Genomic DNA, 23,451 nt, shown 5'->3' with positions numbered 1-23,451 from the left:
GTAGATTGAAATGGAAGCAATTCGTGCATTTTGATTTTTTGTAGTCTGTATTTGTTTTGGATAATATTTGAAAAAAAAAAGTACTTTGTTTCAAAGTTTAACTTTGAACCTTGGACTTGATGCGATATTTTTTTTTATTTAATATGTTTCTGTTGATGAAAATTGATCTAAAGCGCTCTAAAGTAATTGCTTTTTGTTTGCGATTTTACAGGCAGATCTGGAACTTATCTTTATTATTCGTGCACTTATATCGCTGCAATTTTAGTTGAATAAATTTTGTTATTATTTTCAAAGCATGAAAATGCTTTACTGAATGGAATGTGGCTGAGAATATCACCTCTTGCACATGTGTGAATGTCTGTAAGCGAGAATAGGAGGTGACATTCATTAAATCATTTCCAGCTACACAAATATTCAATTAAGTCTCGAAATGGAATAAATTCTTATCAAGATTTTTCGATATCTATTTAGAACAAATGCCGTTGTTGTTCTCAGATTCAATAATGTTCTAATTGACAGTCATTGTTTAAAACAGTACAGTAAAAACCATACAAATCTTTGTAAATTAATTTATTTTTCCAAATAATTTTGAAATTACACACGTTATGTTCATGTATAAAATTGAGTTACTCTCGCCCATTGGAGAAATGTCTTTCCGACTCTTTGCCATCATCATTCACTTTAACAGCTTCACTATTCAATTTTGGAATTTTGCGATCAGTAATACTTTTCGAATTATCGGCAAAATGTAATTCAATTTCTTCCAATGATCGATTCTCTGTTTCGGGCAAAATGAAATAGGTTAAAACCAGCCCAAAGCCACTTATCATACAATAAAGCATCGTTGTGCCCTGCATTGAAAGCGTGTTCTCCAAGTTGTGATAGGTTTTTTTGGTGACAAATCCAAAAACATAATTTGTAGCCGCTGCAATACCGCTAGCGACTCCCCGAGATCTGAAATAAATGATTTTCATGAATTTTCTGGTGCAAAAAGCTGCCTTTTGCCGTTAAAACAACATTTTTTTTAAAACCATTTTAATTACCTTGCATTGCAATTCCAACATATACTTCCCAAACATTGCTGGCGCGATATAACATAAACCATCCAATTGCGAGTGGAATATTCACAAGAATCATTGATCTCTTGCGTCCAAGTGGATCTATTCGAATGAAATATGTTTATAATTGTCATTGTAATTACTTTATAACATGCATAAACGTCAATTTCACATGCCTGTTATCAGTGCTGAAAATAAACATCCAATCGGCGGAAGTACGTGCATTAAACTTCCTGGAAAAAATTGGACGAAATTGCATGATCTTTATTTGTATTTTCTGTTGAACAAAGTTTGATTCGCTATACAAAACCAACCAATCCATGAAGCCTCGGCCACTGTTATTAATAGCGTCTCATTTTGATTGTACTTATTGTGAATACCAGTTAGCGCTGGAATTGCAATGATCGCAAATGCATAGCAAAATCCCAGATCAAGAATGAGCAAATTTTTAACGGTCACCGCAAGAACCTACGAATGTTTAGTTTATTTAGTTTCGTTTAAATTGAATTAGTAAATTCTAGTAATACCTACCTGAGCGAAAATTCTTCGAAAAGTGGATTTGTCTCCAGAATTCGTTCCTTCCTTGGCCCCATTTGCTTGATGCATTTTTGTGATTTTTTTTCTTTTCAAAGCTGCTTAACTCAATTTTTTACTTTGCCATGCGGTTGAAGCACAAATTCAATTTAGTTTACTACTAAACAACTTTGCATCTTATCAGACGAAATATCTCAGACTAATAATTGCTACGAACAGTCGAATTGAAATGTTGTGACACCAGCTGTGAAATAATCAACTGATGGTAAACGGCATTACTCTCGCAGCTATCATTTTCACTCTGGCAGTGCACGCACACAGTAGAATTTGTACTCACGACACACACTATGCTTGTATTCTCAATGTGCAAATTCTATTGTGTGCGCGTACTGCCAGAGTGAAAGTGACAGCTATAATTACTCTATTAAAACGAACTTTTCAGCACATATTACTACGTTCCCTGAGAATAAAAAATGTCTATCGATTTGTGTGAATATTGTGTAAAAGATGCGAATTACGAAAGACAGCAAATGAAGATTTTCTCGAATATTTTTTATTTTTATGTCTTATCTGTGCACGTTTTGCTCATAAATACTGTTGTCGAAGCTTTAGGCAATTATGTTTTTCGATTGAATATAACAGATGATAAATTACGAAAAGATACATTTTAATTGTAAATTTTTTATTCTATAATTAAGATATTGTACTCGTACAAGCTAAAACGTTTATGTTTCCAAATTTTGTTTGTTCAAGATCTTTCCAATCACAATATCACAATTCCTGTTTTGCTATTTTTCTAATGTTTGTTTTCTGTTTGATAAATAGACCCATGAGACTCAGATAAATTTGTGCATTAAATTATGAAAATCATGTCAACTTCGGAATTGTAACAATCTCAACCATTATTTATGTTAAATTGTGCCATACGAAAAAAACCACTTAAAATTTGTTTGCGGTTTTCGTGCGATTAAAAAATAATATTACATGTGGATCGACTGAAATTAAAATGTGTTTGGAGTTAATAAAATGTCTTATGTTTCCATTTGCAGCTAGAGACATCTTTCAAGAGATGTTTGAAATGTAAGCACAATCGCCGCTCCATGCTACACTCACACAAATGCAAGTGGCTCACTTTATAACCTCGTATTCATCATGGCTGTGAATGCTCGTTCTTTATGTCAGTGGCTGTGAAGACTAAAGGACGTATTTCTCCATAGCCAAAGCTGATCACGCCATTTTTACACCATTTACATTCCATAAAGACGCAATTGGAATTTCGATTTTTTTTAAAGTATTTTATTGAATTTCCAACCATTTTCTCGAGAAATAAGTCACAATTTCGTTAAATGAGTGAACATCGATTGGAATCATACATTTGTGGTGAATAAACTGCGAAACAAAAAGAAGTAAGTAGTTTTTGATGACTCATTGATATACGGACTGTGTTGTTGTTGTTGTTGCAAGCTGCGTACCATCCAATTAAATAGAAATCAAACACAAGAAAAGGACTATTTTCTAGTCAAATATATGGCTACCACATACTTAACGAAATCTAGAACGAAATTCGGAGCTGAAAAAGAGATTCTGACAATTATTATTTTCTATTAATTACTTTCTAGGCGAGCTACTACAATAGACAGAGTCCGTCACAATCTTGCATCCAAATTGGAGACTATGGAAATGCTAATTGGTGAAAGTAGAAACCAGTGTTGCATTGAACCAGCCGAAATCAAACAAGAATTTGTTGTGAAAGAAGAACCTGGTGACGTGTTGCTTGAAATTCCGGTAGTGTGGCGAATACGATTTTACGCACTTGAATACGGATAAGGTGAAGACGGAAGTGAAGACAGAAATCGATGGAAAGAAAGAAGAAAATCAAAAGAAGAGCGCCGATTCAGTAGAAGATCATGATAATGTCGAACATAGTCAGATGCAGCGACCACAAGATGAAAACAACTGAACATCGATGGAAATTGTTGACAGTGTGAATGACACAAAGCGACGAAATGCTGTTGTCAATCAAAGAAGTAAATCGAAGAAACATAAATGTGATGTCTGCGAATATAGCTCCGAATACAAGTCAGACTTGAACCGACATTTACTAAAACACACTGGCGAAAAGCCATTTGGATGCGATTACTGTCCAAAACGTTTCACTAGCAAACAAAATCTCTGTTCCCATCAGAAAGTGCACGTTGAAGAGTTTCTGTTTCACTGCGATGTCTGTTTAGAAGGATTCAACATCAAAGATGGAAAGATTGAGCATGAAACTGGTTGCAAGGCTATTCGCTACGCATGCCATTTGTGTCAGCAATCATTTGGATCAGAGAAGAATAATTTGATTCGACATATGCGGGTACATACTGGCGTCAAACCATACAAATGCCAACAATGTTTGAAAGAATTCAACCTGAAACACAATCTTAATGTTCACATGAAATTTCACACGAAAAAGTTGCCATTCAAATGTTCGATTTGTCGCCATGGATTTTCGAAGCAATCACAATGCAAAGCACACGAGAAATACTGTTATCGACGCTGCTATGAATGCCATCGTTGCCGGAAGTTCTTTCAATCGAAGAAAGCTGATTTGGAAATTCACATTCGAACGCATTCGGGTGAAAAGCCGTTTCAGTGTAAGTTGTGTCGAATTGGATTTGCAGCAAAATCAAACTTAACAAGACACATGAAAAGCCGTACCCACTTGAAGAAATCTTAAACTAAATTGACTATTTCACTGATTCAACGACTAAGCAAATGACAGAAAATGAATTAAATTTCCAAACTCACATTTCATTTAATATTCATATTCATTTACATTTTAATTCAATTTTTTCATCATAATTTTTTTTAAAGAACCAGGCGTTCAGCGAGAAAATATTTACATGTCACTCAATACCATTGTTTACAATAGGCTGGAGCCTATATGTAAGTTTGAAAGTGGATTTGGCCGCCTGGTTCTCAAATTCCGTTGAAACATCTTTAAGCAACATTTTTTATTTGTACACATCATTGAGTGTTTTTCATTTTTATCAAATCAGAAACCATTTATCGTAATAAACAACAATTATTTAGCAATTAACTCGCATGTATTTTGAATTTCTAATGGTTATACCCCAAACATGCGTAATATTATGTGATCCTTTTGAAATCACAATCATCTATTTATCGAAGAAAAATATTTCTGAAAAATTAATAGTAGTTACTTAAGGTTCAATACGTTTTTCTTGCACAAAGAATTTTGGCCAATTTCTACAGGTGCATTTCACTCTTACCACGGTTCATCCAAAATATAATCAAAACCAAACAGTAAAATCGCCCAGGAACTGGAACTGGAACCGACTTGAAGGTCGGTTTGCCTATCATTCTAATTGCGAGGCAATTTACTAAAATTAAATTATTTTTAATAGATTTTTAATTAGATATGACTCGTGAAGGTAAATAAAGATGGTACACTGACCATACCAATCAAAATTTTACTTGAAGTTTCTTTTAATATGAACAAAAATAAAATGATAGCTACTTCAATTATATCTTCGGTTCTTGAGCATTATTTTTTAGCGATATTTGGAGTTTTTTCCACAATTCCAAATGGTTCAATAATTATATCGTATATTCCTTTGTAAGTGAACTCCACTCAATTGTAAAGGATTACATTTTCGTAAATTCAAATTCAAAACTCCCGTTTTAAAAATCATAGAAAACATAGGCTCTTCGAGCAACCAACTCGCAAAAGTATTGGAAAAGTTTCCATTTAAATTTAAATTCAACGTTATTCAATTAACAATGTTCAAGAGCGATTTAATAGATTGTAGCATTTTATCATGTCTAAGAATTTTTCATCAAAATGTTTTCGTATTTGATGTATTTTTGTGTTTTAAATGGCAGTCACGATCTTTGATATGCTAGGTGGAAGATATTTCGCGATTAAATCTACTTGATAAATATAAATGTTCGTGTTGTGTATTTGAACTGGCCTACTAAACGAAAAAATAAATGAAAGAGTCGTAAAAAATGGCATTCACAAACAAATTCACGGTTCAACGCCACATTGTCTCAGTTGTGCAAAAAAAAAAACAAACAGTCGAATCATATCAGTTGCATATACGCTGTACAATTGTACATATAAAATGACCCTATCTTCATAATCGTTGTCTGCAACGAATTCATTCACCAATTTTTTGTTGTCAAAGGCTTGATTTAACAAAAAAACTACAACACGTTTTTTTCTATATTTTCCATTCTTTCCATACGTAATTGATAGTCGTAATTGATATTCACGTCGTTTGTTATGATGATGATAAGCATTTAAGTGTAGCAAACCTACATGAAACAATCACGTTCACAACTGAACGTCATAAAAAATTTCGAGATCAATTTTTCCACAACAATACACATGCGTTATCGTTTGATAAAAGAAAAATCTAGTTTAAAATTCGGCTATATAAGGGTTTGCAAGAATAGTGTTTTCATTGCAATCAATTCCACAGCCGAGTAAGAAAAGAGAATTTTGAATAGATGAGAGATATCTTTAGATAAAACACAAAAAATTCACGTTTAAATTACAATATAAATTTATTTCGAGTTTCCTATAAAAAACAATGACTTTGATTGATTGCTACTTCATGCTTTAAAAAAAACAACTAAATTAACAGAGTAATGGTTACTAAATCTATAGTAAAGTCAAAACAAAAATAACTAACTTAATCCTGATTGAAATTGTTTGCAGCCATTCCGCCACCGTCCACGACATAAAGGCAACCAGTAATGAATGCGGCCTCATCACTAGCCAAAAATGCCATCAATTTCGTTGTATCAGTTACTTCGCCAATTCGTCCAAGTGGATTTTTCTTTCCAATTTTATCGAATAGTTTTTGTTTTTGTTCTTCCGTCCAGCCAGCCGCATCGAATGCTCCAGTTTTAATGAAACCCGGATTAATTGCATTTATACGAATGCCTCTGGGTCCAAGTTCATTGGCCATCACTTTGGTGAATTGATTTAATGCTGCTTTTGATATTGAATAAAAGTGTTCCTTGTATGGAATAATGCCGGCCATGGAAGATACATTGATCACGTTTCCGTTGGTTTTTTCAAGGTATGGCGTGGCCAATTTCGTTAAATTGATGACACTGCGGACATTTGTATCCATCAAACGATCGAAAATTTCAATGTCAGCGTCTAGAATTGGTGTGGTATCACCATAACCAGCGTTATTGATCAATACATCCAATCTGCCGAATTCATCGATTGTTTCATCGATAATGCGTGCAGCGTCTTTTGTAACATCGGCAGTGATCACCAACGGAGTTGATCCACCGCATTTTTTAATCTCTTCGGCCGCATTATTCAAACGGTTCTCATTGCGACCAACAATCGCCACTTTTGCACCGAGCTTTGTTGCAAAATGATGCGCAACATCAGCACCAATTCCTAATTATACAAAACGAAAATAAACAAACAAAGTTTAAATTGATTGAATTATTAATATAACTTCTTCACTTTGTGTACGAAAAAAAAGCGATTAGCTTCAAAGTAATTGCCAAATAAATATACTCACCGGAACTAGCGCCGGTTACCAACACAACTTTGCCTTTGAAACTCATTTTCGCGTTTACTTCTTTCGGGTATAAATTTCCAAATGTATTGAATTGTTCAATGAATGCTTTCAAAACAATGTCAACTTTTGTTCTAAATAACTGCGCCAGATTCTACCCTTATATAGTCGAATTTTAAGTCTTTTTTTGTCTTATCACATGATAACGCATTGATGTGTATTGTTGTGGAAGAAATGCTCTCGAAATTTTTTTATGATGTTAGTTTAATTTGTACATGATTGTTTCATGTACATTTCCTACACCAAAATTCTTATCATCATAATAACAAACGACGTGTTAATAACAAACGCATGTGTCATTTATCAACTACGTATGGAAAGAAATGGAAAATATAGAAAATACGTGTCGTATTTTTTCGTTTAAATTCAAGCCATAGACAACAACAACAAAATCGGCGAATGATTATGTTGTAAATAATGATTACGAATAACTGATGCGTGCTACTGTACTATTATTTGGCAGACGGTATATTTTTTAATATTAATCAGACTGTCTGGCGTGAAATAAAATCATTAGCGGGATGTCTAACATGCACTGATTACATGTGAGGTATTGTTTATTATTGTTACAGTTACAAAAAGTGTGTGGAAATCATAAGGAGCACACAAAATAGGCGATCAACTTTGAATATATTTCATTGTGGGAAGTTGGAACAAAAAAAAAAAATAATAGTATTAACACTGATAACACTGATTCAAGCACCATAAAAGTGAAATTGATAAATAAAATCATGAAATTTCTAGAAGAAAAACTTTGTTTAGAATGTGCCAAAATCCGGTGCGTGTTGGTTCATAACAATTAGGCACATCACGCACACAGTTAAACGTCTAAAAAAAGTCAAACAAAGCATTAAAAGCGAAGTACTAAAAACTCGCAGTGAGTACTTTTTGTCGTCATACCATAAAGTGGCAAAACAAATTTTCCTTATCTCAATCGTTGTTTACATCATTCAAAAGATTTTTATCTGATCTAGCTATAGCTATAGGTTCTGATTTAAAGAACTTTCCCCATTTTTTTCCATTCATTCCCTTGTGAAAATGAAATGGTCAACCGATCGTAAGTGAAATTGATAATAGTTAATTGAGTGACATTTTTGTACGAAAAAGTACAAATTTTCCTTATTCGACCAATTTAGACATTGTGGCTTGATTCGTGGTGCCGCACCGCCGAGAATTAGTTGAATAGTATTCAAAATATTCACATGAGGGGTTTATCACATATGAATGCGGACGACAAACACCACAAAAAAAAAGAGGTTCGTTCAGTGTGTTATTAAGACGATAAGTGTTTTTAATGTTGGAAACCTACTTGAAATAATAAAAAGTCCAAAAATCAAATATCATCAAAACAAACTTCGAGAACAGTCTTTTTCCGTCATTAAAAAAATAATTCTATTTTCCTTGAACGATTAAGATTAAAATAATATTGACACCTTCAACGTTCATAAAATAATTAAAAAAGGAAGTTTCTTATTCAAATACGGGTAATTTTAGTATTTTTCCGCATATTAGAAGTGCAGAAATCATTTTGCTTCGTCATTTTAACGCTATAAAAAAAGCAATTTCAAACAAATGCCATTACATTGATTGCAATGATCAAAACATTTCGTTAGCAATTCATTTTATTTTTATTCTCTTTCATAAATTTCAGTGACGAATGATTTTGACATGGAAAATTTGTAATTATTTTGCCAAAACGGAAGGTGTATGGCGCCAATATCGAAAACCAACGATTTTGATGGTGGAACCGCTATAGATATGCAATCGCGTCGTTTTGAAGTAGTAACGATGAAAGTTGTTGTGCCTTTATTTGGTGAATGGCGCATTGATTCAACGCAATAAATAAACTGGCGTGTAAAACAACTCATTGACATACAAATAAATCTCAATTGTATTGTTGTATTTGATGATACGATGCCAGACAAAATTTGACACGTGTTATAGAGTTGTTTTTGTGTTTACTTTCTTTTGGTTTGTTATTGTGTAAACCGGCTAATCATTTGCGTTTTTAAATTGAATCAATTTATTTGGCAATACAGCGTTGTTGTTTCGGTTTTAAAAATAAATTTCCACTTGATAAAGTCAAATTTCTCGAACTGTCGAGATTATTCTTTGTTGAACTCTTTTAATCTAATTATTGCTTATTTTTTATAATGCTTGAAGATTTTGCTCATGAGTTCAAATCAAATAGCCAAAAAATACAAAAAAAAATGAAACGCAATCCAAAAGTTCTTTTCATTCAGTTCTTGGGAGTCGCCAATTGTCAATTGGAAATTAATACAAGATTTATGATGCACAATAAAAATCGTACAATACAAATCACAAGTGTTTGACAGTAATGTTCAGTTGATGCATGAAATGGTAAAACGCAGGAAAAATCTTATCGTAGAAATACCTTGAATTGATCAAAAAAATTCCTTTGTTTACCACACTTGTTCACAACAACGCGAAACGTGGACGTCACCGGCCACGCGAAACACCTTTTAAATGATAATAAATGGAATTCGTATTTTGACGTAGCATGAGCATACGTCATGAAACATTGACCTAGAAAAATTGGTTTTTGGTCGGTTTTGATTCGGTGTACCCATACATGTTGGGAAAAAAACTTCTAAAAGCAATGTTAAAAGTTCTTTCATTTCGATGGAGCATTTTGGCGATCTGCCGTTTCTTATCAAAAATTCGAGCTTTTTGGTGATAAGAAAATTGTCGTGTAACATTATTCGCAATGGACTATTAAATTAATAGTATTAACTGGCGCTCCGTTTGCGACGAACAATGAACGCTACACTTGATTGGTGAGTAAAAACGCAGCGCGACTTCTCCAGGCAAAATGTTGATTTTAATTCTTATGTTTTATGTAGTGATATTTTCTATATAAGGTAAACATTTTTTTCATTTATCGACATTCGACATCGGTTCATGCCGGTGTCTGCATAAAATCTCATTGAACTTGAATCAAAAATGATTTTCACTGTTTCTTTTGGATTGTATTTCGGTTATGCCGATGGAATAACAGATTGAACAGCCAATATTCAGCGTATTTGGATGGAATTTCCATCATGGAAATACAAAAAAATTTGGTCAAAAGTTGGATCGACCGGCATGGACTCATGAAGGAGAAAACATGCCAAACACATCGGTAGTAAACATATATTAATTTGTGTCAGTGCATGTCATCATATATCTGATGTCGCTGTCTGTAAAACCAATTTTTTCGCAATGTTTCAAAATTAGTCATACATTTGCCATGGTACAAGTTCCATGGTTGAACAAAGATAACCGCTATCAAGAGTTTAGTAAGAAGGACCTTATGAGCTGATTGGCAAAGAAGTCTAAAGTAAAATGATTTATATATTTTTGGCATTCAAATACTACAATAACAAAGTTGATAATAATTTAAATATATTTTATTCGTACTTTCGCTAGGGGAGAGACACCAAAGAATAAATTCCGAATCATGCATTATCTCCGTCAAAAATGCTAATTCGGCTATTCCGCACTATTCCACTAATCCATCAATAGACGTCAAAAGAAATGTCAAATGGATTTGAAGTGAAACAATTTTTGCTATTCCACGCGAATCTATCCACAGACGTTGCTATTTCATTGCAATTTCTCGAATAATTACACTAAAAGTCTAATCCTATTCCACACGTGTCTGCCCCCTAGTACTTTAGTATCTGTATGAACTTTTGTAATCATGCACACTATGCAATTGAATAAACTCAACGCAAAAAAAAAAATGATAAGAATATCTCAAATGAAATAAAAACTAAATGTGTATACGCATTATTTTCTGAGATTTTTTTTTTCAACGTAATAAATACTGCAGTCATGTAGCCTAGTAGATGAGAAATGCATTTTTTTATTGTAAAGTATTTTAAATGAAAAGTCATAAGATGAGGTTAAATCTAATCAGTTGGTTTGTATCATTTCTTTGAAACATTTCAGTGAGATCATCGAAATGTTATACGAAACAGCTGTTTGCTTGAATCATTTAGAGTCAGTAGCACACTTGACTGAAACTGGAGCAGTTTAAGAATAAAGTGCTTTTATTTTAAGATAAATCTCGACCAAGGGATATGTTTTATTCTTTTTTAAAAAGTAAGTTTTTTTATTGTATCTCCTTCGATTTTCTCGCCATTCAAAAAATTAGATCATTTTTTCAATTCCAGCCAATCTCAATGAATTTTCTTCGTAAAAAAACTCGCAATGTTGATAGCAATAGAACAAAATCTGTTTATGATTCTCTCAAAAATGAAATGTATTCATCGGCGATTTTCGCACTAAACGTCAAGTGTTTGTACAAATTATTCGATTGGTTAACATTGAAGGAGCTAAATGCATTGGCCGGTACATGTAAACGATTCAATATAATCTGTGGTGCATATTTTTTGCAAAATTTTTCGCCAAGCGCTGTTTGTATTGACGACGGAATCGTTGTTTATCGCCATAGATTTCGTGGCACCATTTTTGGTTATAAATTGAATGCATTTTCGAAATATATGGAAAAAATTACGATCCCAACGGGAAGATTGAGCCAATTTCGATATGTTGAATTCAACTGCGTTGAGTCATTGATCGAGCTTTGTTTTGTCGATGTCGATCTAACTGATGTTAAAATCAAACGCATCAAGCATATTTTGGGCCGAATTGAAACCGTTGAATTGATCGATTGTCACGTTCACGTTCAATTTTATGATGGTTTCATAAAATATTGTTATAAATTAAAGCGTTTAAAGTTGTCAAATGTTGAACTAAAATATGGAAACGACTGGATGCTTCGAAATTTCAGCACGTTGGAACATTTACAATTGATAAAATGCAAGAATATCAAACGAAGTGAGCTCGAAGTACTGTTCGAGATGAATCCGAACATTTGGAGTTTTGAAATCGACGCGGATCTCTTGTGGGAGAATAAAATGGTCATCTTAGAAACAGGCGTTAAATGGAATGACTTGATCGTTCATGTAACACATCCGAGAAATACAATTACCATTTCGATTTATAGTTTACTAAATACATTCCATACCAGGGGCCATTTCAAGCGACTGCACTTGCGATGTGGAGACATGTTGAGTCAACCGTTTATCGATCGAATTCGATACCTTAATGCACTTGAAACGTTGCATGTAAAAGGGGAACCAGGCTGTGTACTGTCTCGTTTGTATGATTTAAAAGAATTGCACACCTTTTCCGGCAATTTAAACATGGATGAATCGGCAAAGAACTTATTAAGTTTGGAAAAAGTCGTCTTTTGGGATACAACTATTGAGGATGTTGTGTCGATCATTCGAAAATCGGTAAAATTAAAAGAGATCCAAATTCGAACGCTCAAAGAAAAAGGACGATTCAGTGCACACTTTAATGCAAAGAATTATTTTCAACAAGGTGCACTCAATCTAATAGCACTTAATGGAGAGAGGAAACAATTATCGGGAGCAGACACAGTTACAATTTTTGTTAGTGAAGACATTTTTCTCGCTACCAAATGGACAACGGACGAAACTAGTCATGGTTTGATCGAACTTAAACGGATCATGCTACATGATTGGAACACATTGTTTTTGAAATTATGATTCATTCACCCGCATTCACCGAGATAGAGTTCACCATACGAGATACGTGGTCATTTTTAACGATAAGCCAACGGCGTTTTATTTATGGATAACAATGATTTTTTCTGTAAACATTCATAATAGTTTAAAATTATTCAAAGGTCAAAGGCTCTTGCTAGAATATTATTGTAATTTTATCTTAAAATATAATCTCTTTATGTCAGACATGTCGAATATAAGCGTATAATTTGAATAGTTTGACAATGGAATGCGTAATACTCATAATAAATATAAATTCATATCAGTTTCAAGTAATTTAATGGCAAAATTATTTGTACATGTTGAAAAAAACTTCTAAAACGAGTTTAAGTATTGGACCATTTCAATCTGCATTGCGAGACAAAAAAGTCTAAACGTCTTTTATCTCTTCATCTTGGCTTTCGTTGTCATCCTCAGGTTCTTCGGATGTCGGTGTGTACGAAGCGGTCATCATTAGAGAGCTACCAATTGAATTGTACTCCGTTGCATTCTTAATTGATTTAAAGCATATAAGAGCGATGATGTAAAATGAAACAAAAAGAACTGAAATTGAAAGAAATTTAGTAATTTATCGATTTTTTCGATTCATATACAGAGCTGTGAACAATTTCTGAGCTCACGTCAAAACACTATTTGCGACAAAATAAGCAGAAATGATACCTCTGCTTTATGATATTTGAGACATTTTGGTATTTGTTGAATACTATTGGTTAGTTTGCAATTTAATTATACGACAGTAGCTCAAAACTACTAAATACAGCAGAGTATGGAAACTTTATCATCTCTTCTCTTCCAAAATTTGCTTATTTTGGCGCAAATGCCGTTTAAAACGGCTGCGTTTCTATTTAGATATTCAAATATACCAACCTGTTGAAATGGTCAAACAAATATGCTCCCATTCCCATGTTGAAAATGTGAATAGTGTTTCGTAAAGGCCAAAGAAAAGTATAATTATGCAAAATGAAACGAGAAAAAAGCCCACCTCCACACCCCACCATAATAGACACCATAATAGACACTCCTTAACATTCTGTTGATGAGAAGAAAATGCATATTTTTTTAATCACGGTGACCTTTCACAAATCGAACAGAGTAAAAGAAGCCAATTAATTGATACGACTTTCCCGTGTACATACTCTAGTTATTCCACATAGCCACATTGCGCACGTCAACCAATTGATAACTGTAAATAAAATACTTTCAATAGAAATATGTCCCAAAAAAACTCAACCGTTCAAACTCACCACACAAAAAAATCGTCACATATTTGCAAATGTGTTGGTTTACATTCAAAAAAATCACAAGAATGATGTAGATGATCGAAACGATTGTTGATTGAGATGCTGGTTCAAGTAGTACTTCATAAATAAGCCATGTGCTTGCCAACAGTGATATCCAACCAATTGCGATTCCGGCCGCCTTCCAAAATCTTGTGTTTTTTGTGTCACAACAACAAAACGTTCGAACCATATCCATATCTTGAGCGGACCTACTCAATTTTGCTTGCAATTTTGAATGTTATTTTTAAAACTTTTAAACATGGTGTACAGCCTTAAATACAGTGCACAGTTATTTTTACTCGACGTTTTCTGAATATTTCTTAATTAAACATTACATTTTCGTATGTCCGAAATATAAATCATTGACACGATTTAAGCAAACTTGATTCAAAAAAGTTGAGAGACTAGTGCTTGAGCGGCTAAATGACATTTTTGACAACGAAATTTTTGGAGTGGCGGAATCGGCTCAAATACAGTTGCGTGAATTTGTTATTTCTCTATCTCTATCGCACCACAGATAACAAACGGTTTATCAACATTCGAAACACATTCACGAAATCGAGTGTTTGCTTTACCAAAGTTTTAAAGTTTACGTACAGACTTTATAACTTGCACTTTTTGTTTGAATTTTTATCTCTCTCAAGTGTGGCCATTTTTTGAATTCAAAGATAAATTCTAAGTAAGCCGATCGTTTCACGTTTTAATCACATGTTTTCCTCAAAAACTTGTATTAAAAATACATTTTTTGAATTAAACTCAAATATTTCAGTAATCAAATTGAAATATTTCCACTGACTTTTTCGTTTAATTTTTGTTTAAAAAAAATTGAAATATTGAAAAAAGTGTCTTTTGCGGTTTTTCTACAAATGAACAAAAAACTGTGCTTCTTTCAACAACTTACTCGACACTAGTGGCATACATGATAGCAACGATTCCCATTGATCAATTTTGTATGTTAAAGTACGAACTGGGAGTCTTATCTTATCTGTCTGCTTTTGTATTTTCAAGAGCAATAGAAATTCAAATCGCTTTCAGCAGTGAAAAGTGAAATCATGTCACTAGTTCGAGTACAGTGACAAATAACATGTTGCATGACAGAATGAATTTATTAAAATAGCATTTAGTATTATTATCAGTTGATGACATTTTGAACAAATGCGATGACCAGGTGTTCAATTTCGAAACAAAAGCCCATTCACTCTCAATTACACCCTCAATAGATAAGAAGTTTGCAATTTTTTTTCCAAATAATTCGCGGGTTGTTTTAATTAATAAACGTTTAAAATTGATTGAGTTAAATAATTTATTATTAAATAAAATGATCTTCTAGGTGAAGATTTAACGTCTTATATTCATATAACATAACATGTAACCAGTGCCAGTCGATCAAAATACTGTAATTGTTTCTAATAATTATTTTGTGCCCCCCAACCGAGCTTGAACGTATCAGAATTTCGAGAATTTATTTCACAAATATTAATTAATAATACACTTTCAAACGATTTCGTCCAAAATTCCAATCATTCGGTTCAAATATCCGAATCGTAGCCATTTTTCGCCGAAAATGTTTGACAAACCGCCGGCCATTTCCTTGTAAGACGTTCCTCATTTAAACATTCTTTCAAAGAAATGTTACATATCGCAGCGGTTATATAAAATCCCAGACCCAATACTGTAAAACATAAAAAAATCTTTAAATTGATGGCAGATCTAGAATCTGGACAAAATGTAACAAACCAATGGCTAAAATATGAAGAAGAATATCGAAAATGAGTTCAACCGCATCAGTTGATTGCTCTGATTTTGTACTTATCCAGTTAAATATTCCGGTTATCAGATAACAAGCGAAAAAAATTAAAATACATGCGAACCAATTCAGTGCCACTTTGGTTAACCGCAGTTTTTTCTGTAAATTGAAAAAGAAAAAAAAAATCTTCTGAAGAAGAAGCACAAAGCGCAAAAGACCAGTAAGAAAAAACTTACGCTACTAATTCCAAAGAGCCAGCTGATTGACGCCATTAAATTGATTCCTATATAAATATATTCCTTTATATTCTCGATTAAATCAGTCGTTTTAAATAAAACGAGAAAAACACTTACCGCATAAACACTTAACAATATAGTCTTTGGCGTTTCTGTGTGTGATAAATAATGTGTGAAAAATTAAATTTGTGAATTTCACCAATTTATAGGTGTCCAAGTTGTCTGGTGGAAAGGATACTTCATAAGCAAGCCAACCACATCCTGTGAATGCAATGCATCCAATTGAAAATCCAATCGATCGCCAAAGTCGGGTATTTCTGAGATCAAGACCACAGCATTTATTTACAACCGACATTTCTTTTTACAATTTTTCTCTCTCCATCAAGGGCATCACAGTTGTTGATTCGATCAACAACCATACAGACTGTCTTTGTTAAAAGGGAATAAACATTTGTTGTTCTTACACCAAAATAATTCGATATGGTACGCGTAAATTGCAAAAAATATTGCCCAATTATGATAAGATAAGCTTATCGCCGATCAGATAAGATGAAAACGGATGTATGTTTCGTTTCAGCACTGCATTTGTTTTGAGCTGCATTTGTGCGTTGAGCATTTTTTTAATATCAATTTTAATCGCTTCAAATTCACTCAAGAAACAAATTTTATATTAAATAAAAGATGATACAACCGACTAAACTCATGTCGTTTGGTTTAATTGATTCACCAATGCTTATAAATAAATTTTAAATTGAGGAAATAACAAGCGATAAGAATGACCCAGTCAGGAAAATATTGACAATATTTCAATACATTCAATTTCAATACAATCAAATGAAATGAAGTGATTTGGAAGTTTGTTCTTAATTAATTTATTTCATTTCACTATACTTAAACGTCGGACAAAATACACGAGAACATAGAAAAGATCAAAAAGTGGATATTTTGAAAAGAAATTATTCAATTCATTACAGAAAATACACAAAAACCGTGAATAACAGGACTTCTTTAGCAGAATTCGTGTGAAATACAGACACAAATTTAGTCCCTTACGATTCTTTTATTAACGGTTTTTCTCTACACATACTTAGTTAGTTGTATGCAAAAAAAAACCAATACATATTTTTGAGTGTTTAAGTATACATTAAATACGACTTTTGGAAGAAAAATTGAATTTTTCCCATGGGCATCACACCAGACATGAAACTTCACTCTATCAACCAAAGTCGCTCAAAATCTAATGGTTTCTATTCCTCGGCACCCCCAATCATCCTGTAAAGTCAGATTTTCAATTACTTTTCTTGTTTGAAAGTTATCATGTTAACAAAAATTGCGTCCGGGCAACGCTAGATTTATGTTCCCTGGCCCCAAAAACACCCAGAAAACACATTTTTGATGGGTGTTAATTTTTCGACCGATTCCAATACTTTACCTTACGCACTAGGTGTGTGCGGAAAAGTAAAAGCAGCAAGCGTAGGAACTATTCATACATTACAGTTTTCCAAGGTTAAAAGCTCCGAAAGATCACTTAACCATCTGAGTACCACTTTTTCCTGCATATAAGCAGGCAATTTGATACTCTCGCTGAAACCGGGATATATTCCTTCATTGTAAACAGGATACGATGGTGCGCCTACTACGTTCTGTAATATTTTTTAAAGCATCATTGTTGTGATTTAAGGATGGTTAAACTATTGAGCAACAGCAAATATTCAACTCAACTGAATAAGAAAGAACGAATGAGCTCGTTATGGTATGTTTACAAAAGTTCTAGAAAACCGAAAAAATTGATTGCTATATAATTTAATCAACCAGGGGGAGGGGAGTCAAATTGACTTTGGTCTCGAGGGGGTATTTACATGGAAAAATTAAAATAACAATTTTGTATGAGAGAAACAAGTGTTGGCAAAGCGAGCCGATATTTTGAAAGTTTGACTTCAAAATCAGTATTATTGTTTATACATTTATATGGCAAATCTGAGAAAAAATTCTCAGAGGGGGATCAAACTGAACCCCCCCAGCGCGCATGTGTGTAAATGATGAGTGTGAACCTCAGTAAAATCAATTCATTTATCACTCAACATGAGTGTGAACCTTCACCAAGTGTTAAAAGATTGTCACCACATCAAATGATTTTCGTTACTATGATTATTTGCTTAAAATTTTCAAATGCACCAAGAAAAGTAACATACAAAACATTCGGTATGTAATTATAATTTCGATTATATCTTTTGCAGACAATAAGCAAATAATGTTCTTATCTTTAAGTCGATTTTATTAAATGTAACGCATTCCAATATAATCATTTACGTCAATTTTTAATGGCTTGTTTAATTTACCTGTTTCTGAACACGACATTTCTTCATGATCATCGGTACTTCTGTTCAAAATTATTTATAAAATGAAACATTCAATTTATCATTCCAAAATTGAATTTTTCAACGTACGTAAATATCATTTACACTGGTTAGATACATGATTAACCTAGATCCAATACGCATTATGAACTTTTTCACAACTGTATCGAAGACCATAGATACTTGGCCAATGGCTATCTATTTGCTTTTGATTTCCCCCGAAAAATCTTTTTTCTTTGTACTGGTCGCGTAATTTTGAGTACATAGCCAGCTCAGTTTTCAATTCTGTGGGATCATTCAACTTTAAACTTGTCAAATATTTGTGTATGAAAAAAAATGTTTCGAAGAAAAATAATTGAGTTATTTGCATTCCATTATCAAGTTCATGAAATGCGTCTCAAGTTTTTACTCTATAAATTCACACCAGCTTTTGTGAATTCGCAAATTCATTGTTCTGAAGCACAATGAAACGACAAATAAAAGCATCAGTTTTGTTTGCTATTTTCGCGTATAGCGTGAGTAAATTTTCTATAAGCTATCGTTTAAAATCTCACTTGTTTCTTCCTTATAAAAAAATAGATTCATTGTGTGTGTGGCGAAAATATATGTGTTGATTTTTCACCTGGATTCGAAAGTGACTTGCGGAGCATCGAACAATTAGAAGATTGCATAAAATTTGGCAACGGTTTTTCCGAAATTAAAAACCAATTCGACGTTGGCATCGTCCCTCATATTAAGTATGTACTGGAAGTGGGTGCCAATTACGTTGCGTGCTGCGGTAGCTTTGATACAGCTACCAAAGTATATTTCGAAAAAGCGAAGAAAGGTGGCAAGGTTTCAGTCTATAATACGATGATAACGCGTTGGCGCAAACGTCTTCAGGTTCAATATTTGGGAATAGCAGGATCGACATTATTTCTAAAATTAAGTTTGGTCAGCCTTGTAAAGAATTTCCAAAATGTGAAATCTATAAGGGCTGATTTATCGATGGCAAACATACGAACTATTGATAATTCGACATGTCCAATTGAGCAGTTTAAGACTCAAGCAAATGCACACGCTTTAGATTGGACTCCGTAACATGAAACGTTAGAATAAACCAAAAACTAATTGGCATTAAGCGTCAAATTAAAAAAAAAATATCTATTCATCTATTAGGGAAATAATTTAAAAAAAATAAATGTCGTTCTGATTAAGATTTTTTTTTTAAACAAAAAAGTAAAAAATGATGTATTTTAGTCAATGTTCTCAATAAGTTCATTCATTTGATTATGGTTCTTAATTTTTTATCTCTTGTAGTAGACACATCTGTAACATTGTAAACTTTTTCATGTATGTTTGTTTCATTGCACTCAGTCATTTCCATGCATGTGTCTCATGATATACACACACACACTCACACACATCAGACGTGTAGTCAACGATAACATCGTCGTTGATGGAAACTCAAAAATAAATAAATTCTTTGTTTATTTTGATGTACTTGGCATTCAGAAGTCATGTTCTTGGCACATCAAAGCCTTACTCGTGCAAAAACTGTTTCTAAACTAAATCGCGGTCATACTTTTCAGATCAGTCGCTATTGAAATGGCAAAGAGGCAGTTTGACGATTCTATCGAAAGCGAACTAAAATAGTAATTAATTGAAAATTTTGCTTTACAGAAAATTTTGAATTTTACTTGTTTGAATAAAGTGGCATTGATTTCAAATACTTTTCTTTTTGTTTCACGAATTCGAAGAATTTCGCAAATTTCGACCACGAAAAATTGATTTTTTTTTATTTTCATTTTCTTCAAATGAAAATGAATTATCACTTGAATGATATGAATAAAGGTGTCGATTCGAAACCACATCGGTTCCGAAGCATTCAATTAGTCATGTTCACTTTTCAGGAAGCATAGGATTTCTTGTGCAGCCACTTGGAAGGTATTTTTTATTAAATTAAATTGTTTACGTCAATCAGATTTAAAAATATTAATTGCTTATTCTTCAAAAGCATGTTATCTGCAGCAATAACAGGTAAACGTTGAAAATAAGAATTGTCTTTGGTACAAAGAAAGTGCACAAGCACTTCAGTTTTTATAACGAAATTGTTATTGTGAAAGATAATTTGGCAAAAATGTTGGTAAAATTAATCTTTTAATTTTTTTACTTTTTGGATGAAAATTAGACCCACTTGGTCGAAAAAGAGCGATGATACTCGTGAATATTCCATCTGCAATCGGTTGGTTCTTGATGTATCGTTCAAAACTGGTTTGGCATGTAAAGTTTCTTTTGAAAACTCAATTTCCAGTTGGTCTTCATTTTCAGTACTTTCAGGTATTTGTCGGGATGGGATTGCAAGGTTTTTCGATTGGTTTGATGGAAGCTCCGATTTTAATCTATTTAGGAGAGATTTGGTTAGATTTTTTTCTTTTGGTAAATTATTTGGAAATTAAACATTTCTGTTCCCTTTTAGCGAAGCATCAAGGAGATCTGTACTTCTTGGATACACTTTAATTTGCTATACAATGGGAATGTGCACCATATTCATAATGAATACGTTGATGGCATGGAGAGTAGCGTCATTGATTTGTTTATTTTTGCCATTTTTGACGATGATTGCGCTTTGTTTTGTAAGAGTCATCATCAAAGTCTATTTCCAAATCTTCAATGATCTCAATGTTTTCCTAACCGTAGATTCCCGAAACAATGCAATGGCTCCTAGAATCGAACTGCTGACGCTGAAAAGTCAATTCGCTGGCTACGTGGCTGGGTGTCAAGTGAAGCAGTGGCCAAAGAATTCGATGACTTGAAGCGGCATAGTGAACGTTCAAAATCGTGTAATACATGCATCAAACAAAATAAAAAATGCCCACATCCACCGCCGACCATATGTGATAATTTTGCTGAATTGAAACGAAGTCGCACACTTAAGCCCTTTGCAATAATCATAATTTTATTCATCCTGTCACACATGACCGGCATTTTAACAATAAGACCGTTTATGGTGCAAATATTCAAAGCATACACTGACAAAACTAAGGTTATGATTTTGACAACACCGTGTTGTAAATGCTTACATTCCAACGAATGTTGTGAAGTAGCCAACAATTGTTGTCATTGTGAATACGTACAATGGCATATATTATATGTATTCACAACGACAACAATTGTTGGCTACTTCACAACATTCGTTGGAATGTAAGCATTTACAACACGGTGTTGTCAAAATCATAACCTTAGTTTTGTCAGTGTACCAAAGTCCAATTGAGGCAGACACGGCGGCGTTGATTATGAGTGTTTTCGATAATGTGGCCAATGTAACGTATATGTGTTTGATTTGTTTTACGGTTGAGCGAAAAATCCATGTGACGCACCAAGTTATCAAATAATCGACTTTAGCTGTCTTCTTTTTAGCAGTGTGTCCATAACATATAGAAATAGCACTAAATAGTGTCGATATCTATACTATATTGGTCCACTATATATGTAAGATATTCCGCAAGACACCGTAGCTCACGATAGAAGTGAGTGCGGACGGCAAACATGTTGACGCATACACACAGTTCTTTCTACTGCCGCATGGCAATTTGTGATTTTTTCCGTCTACACTGGCTTCGATCGTGCGATACGGTGCCGTGCGGCAATATCTTTCATATATAGTGGACCGATATAGTATAGATATCGACACTATTTAGTGATATTTCTATATATTATGGACACACTGCTTTTTAGGCAAACGAAAACTCTACTTAACAATGTTGTCGGGAGTTGTAGTATGTACGCTGATTATCACTGTTTATGGTTTCGTAATTTTACCACGAGGTTTAATCTCATTTGATCAAGCACACGAGGTGAATGATCACGTGCAAAAGAAAGGTCTCACCTATATTCCATTCATTGCACTCAATTTATGGAGTTTCTTCTCGTTTTGTGCACTGATTGGTGCCAATCAGCACCATGGGTCCTACTTTCCGAATTGTTTCCATTCAAGTGAGTTGATTCATCATTTAATGGTTTCATGAAAGAATTAATTTATGCAAAATAAATGCGCAAAGTGATAAAAGTTTGAATACTTTTCCAAAAACGAAATACAATGAACTTTCTTTAACAGATCACGAGGAATTGCTAGTGGTGTAGCAGCTGCCTTATTCTATTTTATGGGTTTCATTGCGAAAAAAACTTATTACGATATGGAAGTGAGCCATTCGTTATCGGCTGGTACTTCGTTATTTTATTGCATAATAAGTTTCTTGGGATTGATTTTAAGCTATTTCATTTTACCGGAGACGGAGAATCGAACGCTTGAGGAAATTGAACTTCATTTTTCGGACAATTGCAAAAAAATCACCGATTGGAACATTGAAACAACGGTCGAAAGAAACCGGAATCGAGTTGGTTTGGATAACAGAGGCTTTGAGACAGAATGTTCAAATGTGTGATATGGTGAGCCACTGGCCAGTGGTCACAAGAAGAGATGCAAAAGTATTTCTCGGATTTATTAGATTATTTTTGACGTGCACTTTGAAAAATATGTTCTTAGATGTTAATAAATGAAATGCAATGTAGTTCATAGTTCAGAATATTTATGATCCATAGAAAAAAAAATCATGTAAGAAAAACTGTATCGATTTTTTCGAATTTCACTTTTCCGCACACCCACTGTGTGCAGTAAAGTATTGCAATCACCCCAAAATTCGCTAAAAATCGTTATTCTTTGCGGTTTGAGTATACAGAGGCACAAAGCAACCGTTTTTTAGCCATGTTAATGTGGGGATGTGGTATAATGAATGGTGTACGCAAAAAATCAATAGGTAATTTGTTAGCACGATAACTCTTCTTAGAAAAAAGCACCTCCAAATCTGAGCACCATCAATGTAGTTTTTGTTTCAAAAGATCTATAAATTCCGATCGAATTAAAGTGTTTGTTCTTTATAATGCAACGGTCAGTATTTTTGCGTTTGAATCTGATTCATTTTGTGATCAAATATTGTTTAGTTTGATAAGGTGCAGAATTAACAAAAACAATAGACAATAGCGTG

The 23,451-nt window shown here is 33.4% G+C and overlaps 8 protein-coding genes and 1 long non-coding RNA gene across 12 annotated transcripts; 5 read left to right on the top strand and 4 right to left on the bottom strand.

Moving 5' to 3' along the window:
* Nucleotides 1–626: 626 nt before the first annotated feature.
* On the bottom strand, nucleotides 627–1,664 carry LOC116349018. The gene is made up of 5 exons (XM_031780270.1): nucleotides 1,590–1,664; nucleotides 1,373–1,526; nucleotides 1,231–1,291; nucleotides 1,044–1,160; nucleotides 627–954 (listed from the first exon to the last, which is right to left on the bottom strand). Exons 1-5 carry the CDS (start codon nucleotides 1,662–1,664, stop codon nucleotides 627–629), a joined length of 735 nt encoding a protein of 244 aa, XP_031636130.1.
* Nucleotides 1,665–3,387: 1,723 nt separating this feature from the next.
* LOC116349004 (zinc finger protein 239-like) lies at nucleotides 3,388–4,651 on the top strand. Its single transcript, XM_031780255.1, has one exon. It carries the CDS (start codon nucleotides 3,559–3,561, stop codon nucleotides 4,309–4,311), a length of 753 nt encoding a protein of 250 aa, XP_031636115.1. The 5' UTR covers nucleotides 3,388–3,558; the 3' UTR covers nucleotides 4,312–4,651.
* A 1,491-nt stretch (nucleotides 4,652–6,142) lies between these two features.
* Nucleotides 6,143–7,288, bottom strand: LOC116349003 (uncharacterized oxidoreductase TM_0325-like). The gene is made up of 2 exons (XM_031780254.1): nucleotides 7,151–7,288; nucleotides 6,143–7,023 (listed from the first exon to the last, which is right to left on the bottom strand). The coding sequence occupies exons 1-2, from the start codon at nucleotides 7,194–7,196 to the stop codon at nucleotides 6,296–6,298; spliced, it is 774 nt and encodes a 257-aa protein (XP_031636114.1). The 5' UTR covers nucleotides 7,197–7,288; the 3' UTR covers nucleotides 6,143–6,295.
* A 451-nt stretch (nucleotides 7,289–7,739) lies between these two features.
* Nucleotides 7,740–9,106, top strand: LOC116349007. Of its 2 annotated transcripts, none has more exons than XR_004201873.1 (4): nucleotides 7,740–8,084; nucleotides 8,182–8,264; nucleotides 8,344–8,463; nucleotides 8,859–9,106. It is a non-coding gene; the product is annotated as an uncharacterized LOC116349007 (long non-coding RNA). The 2 variants fall into 2 exon arrangements; XR_004201872.1 differs by having other exon boundaries at nucleotides 8,047–8,084; nucleotides 8,194–8,264.
* A 2,063-nt stretch (nucleotides 9,107–11,169) lies between these two features.
* LOC116349002 lies at nucleotides 11,170–13,083 on the top strand. 2 transcript variants are annotated; one of them, XM_031780253.1, is made up of 2 exons: nucleotides 11,170–11,314; nucleotides 11,386–13,083. In XM_031780253.1, exon 2 carries the CDS (start codon nucleotides 11,395–11,397, stop codon nucleotides 12,787–12,789), a length of 1,395 nt encoding a protein of 464 aa, XP_031636113.1. In that variant the 5' UTR covers nucleotides 11,170–11,314; nucleotides 11,386–11,394; the 3' UTR covers nucleotides 12,790–13,083. The 2 variants fall into 2 exon arrangements, with proteins under 2 accessions (XP_031636113.1, XP_031636112.1); XM_031780252.1 differs by having other exon boundaries at nucleotides 11,367–13,083.
* Nucleotides 12,672–14,905, bottom strand: LOC116349006. Its single transcript, XM_031780256.1, has 4 exons — nucleotides 14,052–14,905; nucleotides 13,944–13,990; nucleotides 13,675–13,837; nucleotides 12,672–13,350 (listed from the first exon to the last, which is right to left on the bottom strand). Exons 1-4 carry the CDS (start codon nucleotides 14,281–14,283, stop codon nucleotides 13,178–13,180), a joined length of 615 nt encoding a protein of 204 aa, XP_031636116.1. The 5' UTR covers nucleotides 14,284–14,905; the 3' UTR covers nucleotides 12,672–13,177.
* Nucleotides 14,906–15,438: 533 nt separating this feature from the next.
* LOC116349014 lies at nucleotides 15,439–16,481 on the bottom strand. The gene is made up of 4 exons (XM_031780267.1): nucleotides 16,188–16,481; nucleotides 16,071–16,117; nucleotides 15,825–15,993; nucleotides 15,439–15,759 (listed from the first exon to the last, which is right to left on the bottom strand). The coding sequence occupies exons 1-4, from the start codon at nucleotides 16,423–16,425 to the stop codon at nucleotides 15,617–15,619; spliced, it is 597 nt and encodes a 198-aa protein (XP_031636127.1). The 5' UTR covers nucleotides 16,426–16,481; the 3' UTR covers nucleotides 15,439–15,616.
* Nucleotides 16,482–18,861: 2,380 nt separating this feature from the next.
* On the top strand, nucleotides 18,862–20,136 carry LOC116349000. Its single transcript, XM_031780250.1, has 2 exons — nucleotides 18,862–18,942; nucleotides 19,007–20,136. The coding sequence occupies exons 1-2, from the start codon at nucleotides 18,892–18,894 to the stop codon at nucleotides 19,505–19,507; spliced, it is 552 nt and encodes a 183-aa protein (XP_031636110.1). The 5' UTR covers nucleotides 18,862–18,891; the 3' UTR covers nucleotides 19,508–20,136.
* Nucleotides 20,137–20,173: 37 nt separating this feature from the next.
* LOC116349001 (sugar transporter ERD6-like 4) lies at nucleotides 20,174–21,536 on the top strand. Of its 2 annotated transcripts, XM_031780251.1 has the most exons (6): nucleotides 20,174–20,353; nucleotides 20,424–20,446; nucleotides 20,598–20,689; nucleotides 20,747–20,826; nucleotides 20,886–21,042; nucleotides 21,107–21,536. In XM_031780251.1, the coding sequence occupies exons 2-6, from the start codon at nucleotides 20,425–20,427 to the stop codon at nucleotides 21,146–21,148; spliced, it is 393 nt and encodes a 130-aa protein (XP_031636111.1). In that variant the 5' UTR covers nucleotides 20,174–20,353; nucleotide 20,424; the 3' UTR covers nucleotides 21,149–21,536. The 2 variants fall into 2 exon arrangements, 1 of the variants encoding a protein (XP_031636111.1); XR_004201871.1 differs by lacking the exon at nucleotides 20,424–20,446.
* The last annotated feature ends 1,915 nt before the right edge of the window (nucleotides 21,537–23,451 follow it).

The sequence above is a fragment of the Contarinia nasturtii genome, unplaced genomic scaffold (genome assembly GCF_009176525.2).
Source record: "Contarinia nasturtii isolate CC-2019 unplaced genomic scaffold, AAFC_CNas_1.1 Cnas_scaffold_2740, whole genome shotgun sequence".
Classification (NCBI taxonomy): domain Eukaryota; kingdom Metazoa; phylum Arthropoda; class Insecta; order Diptera; family Cecidomyiidae; genus Contarinia; species Contarinia nasturtii.
This window is presented reverse-complemented; position numbering and strand designations above follow the sequence as displayed.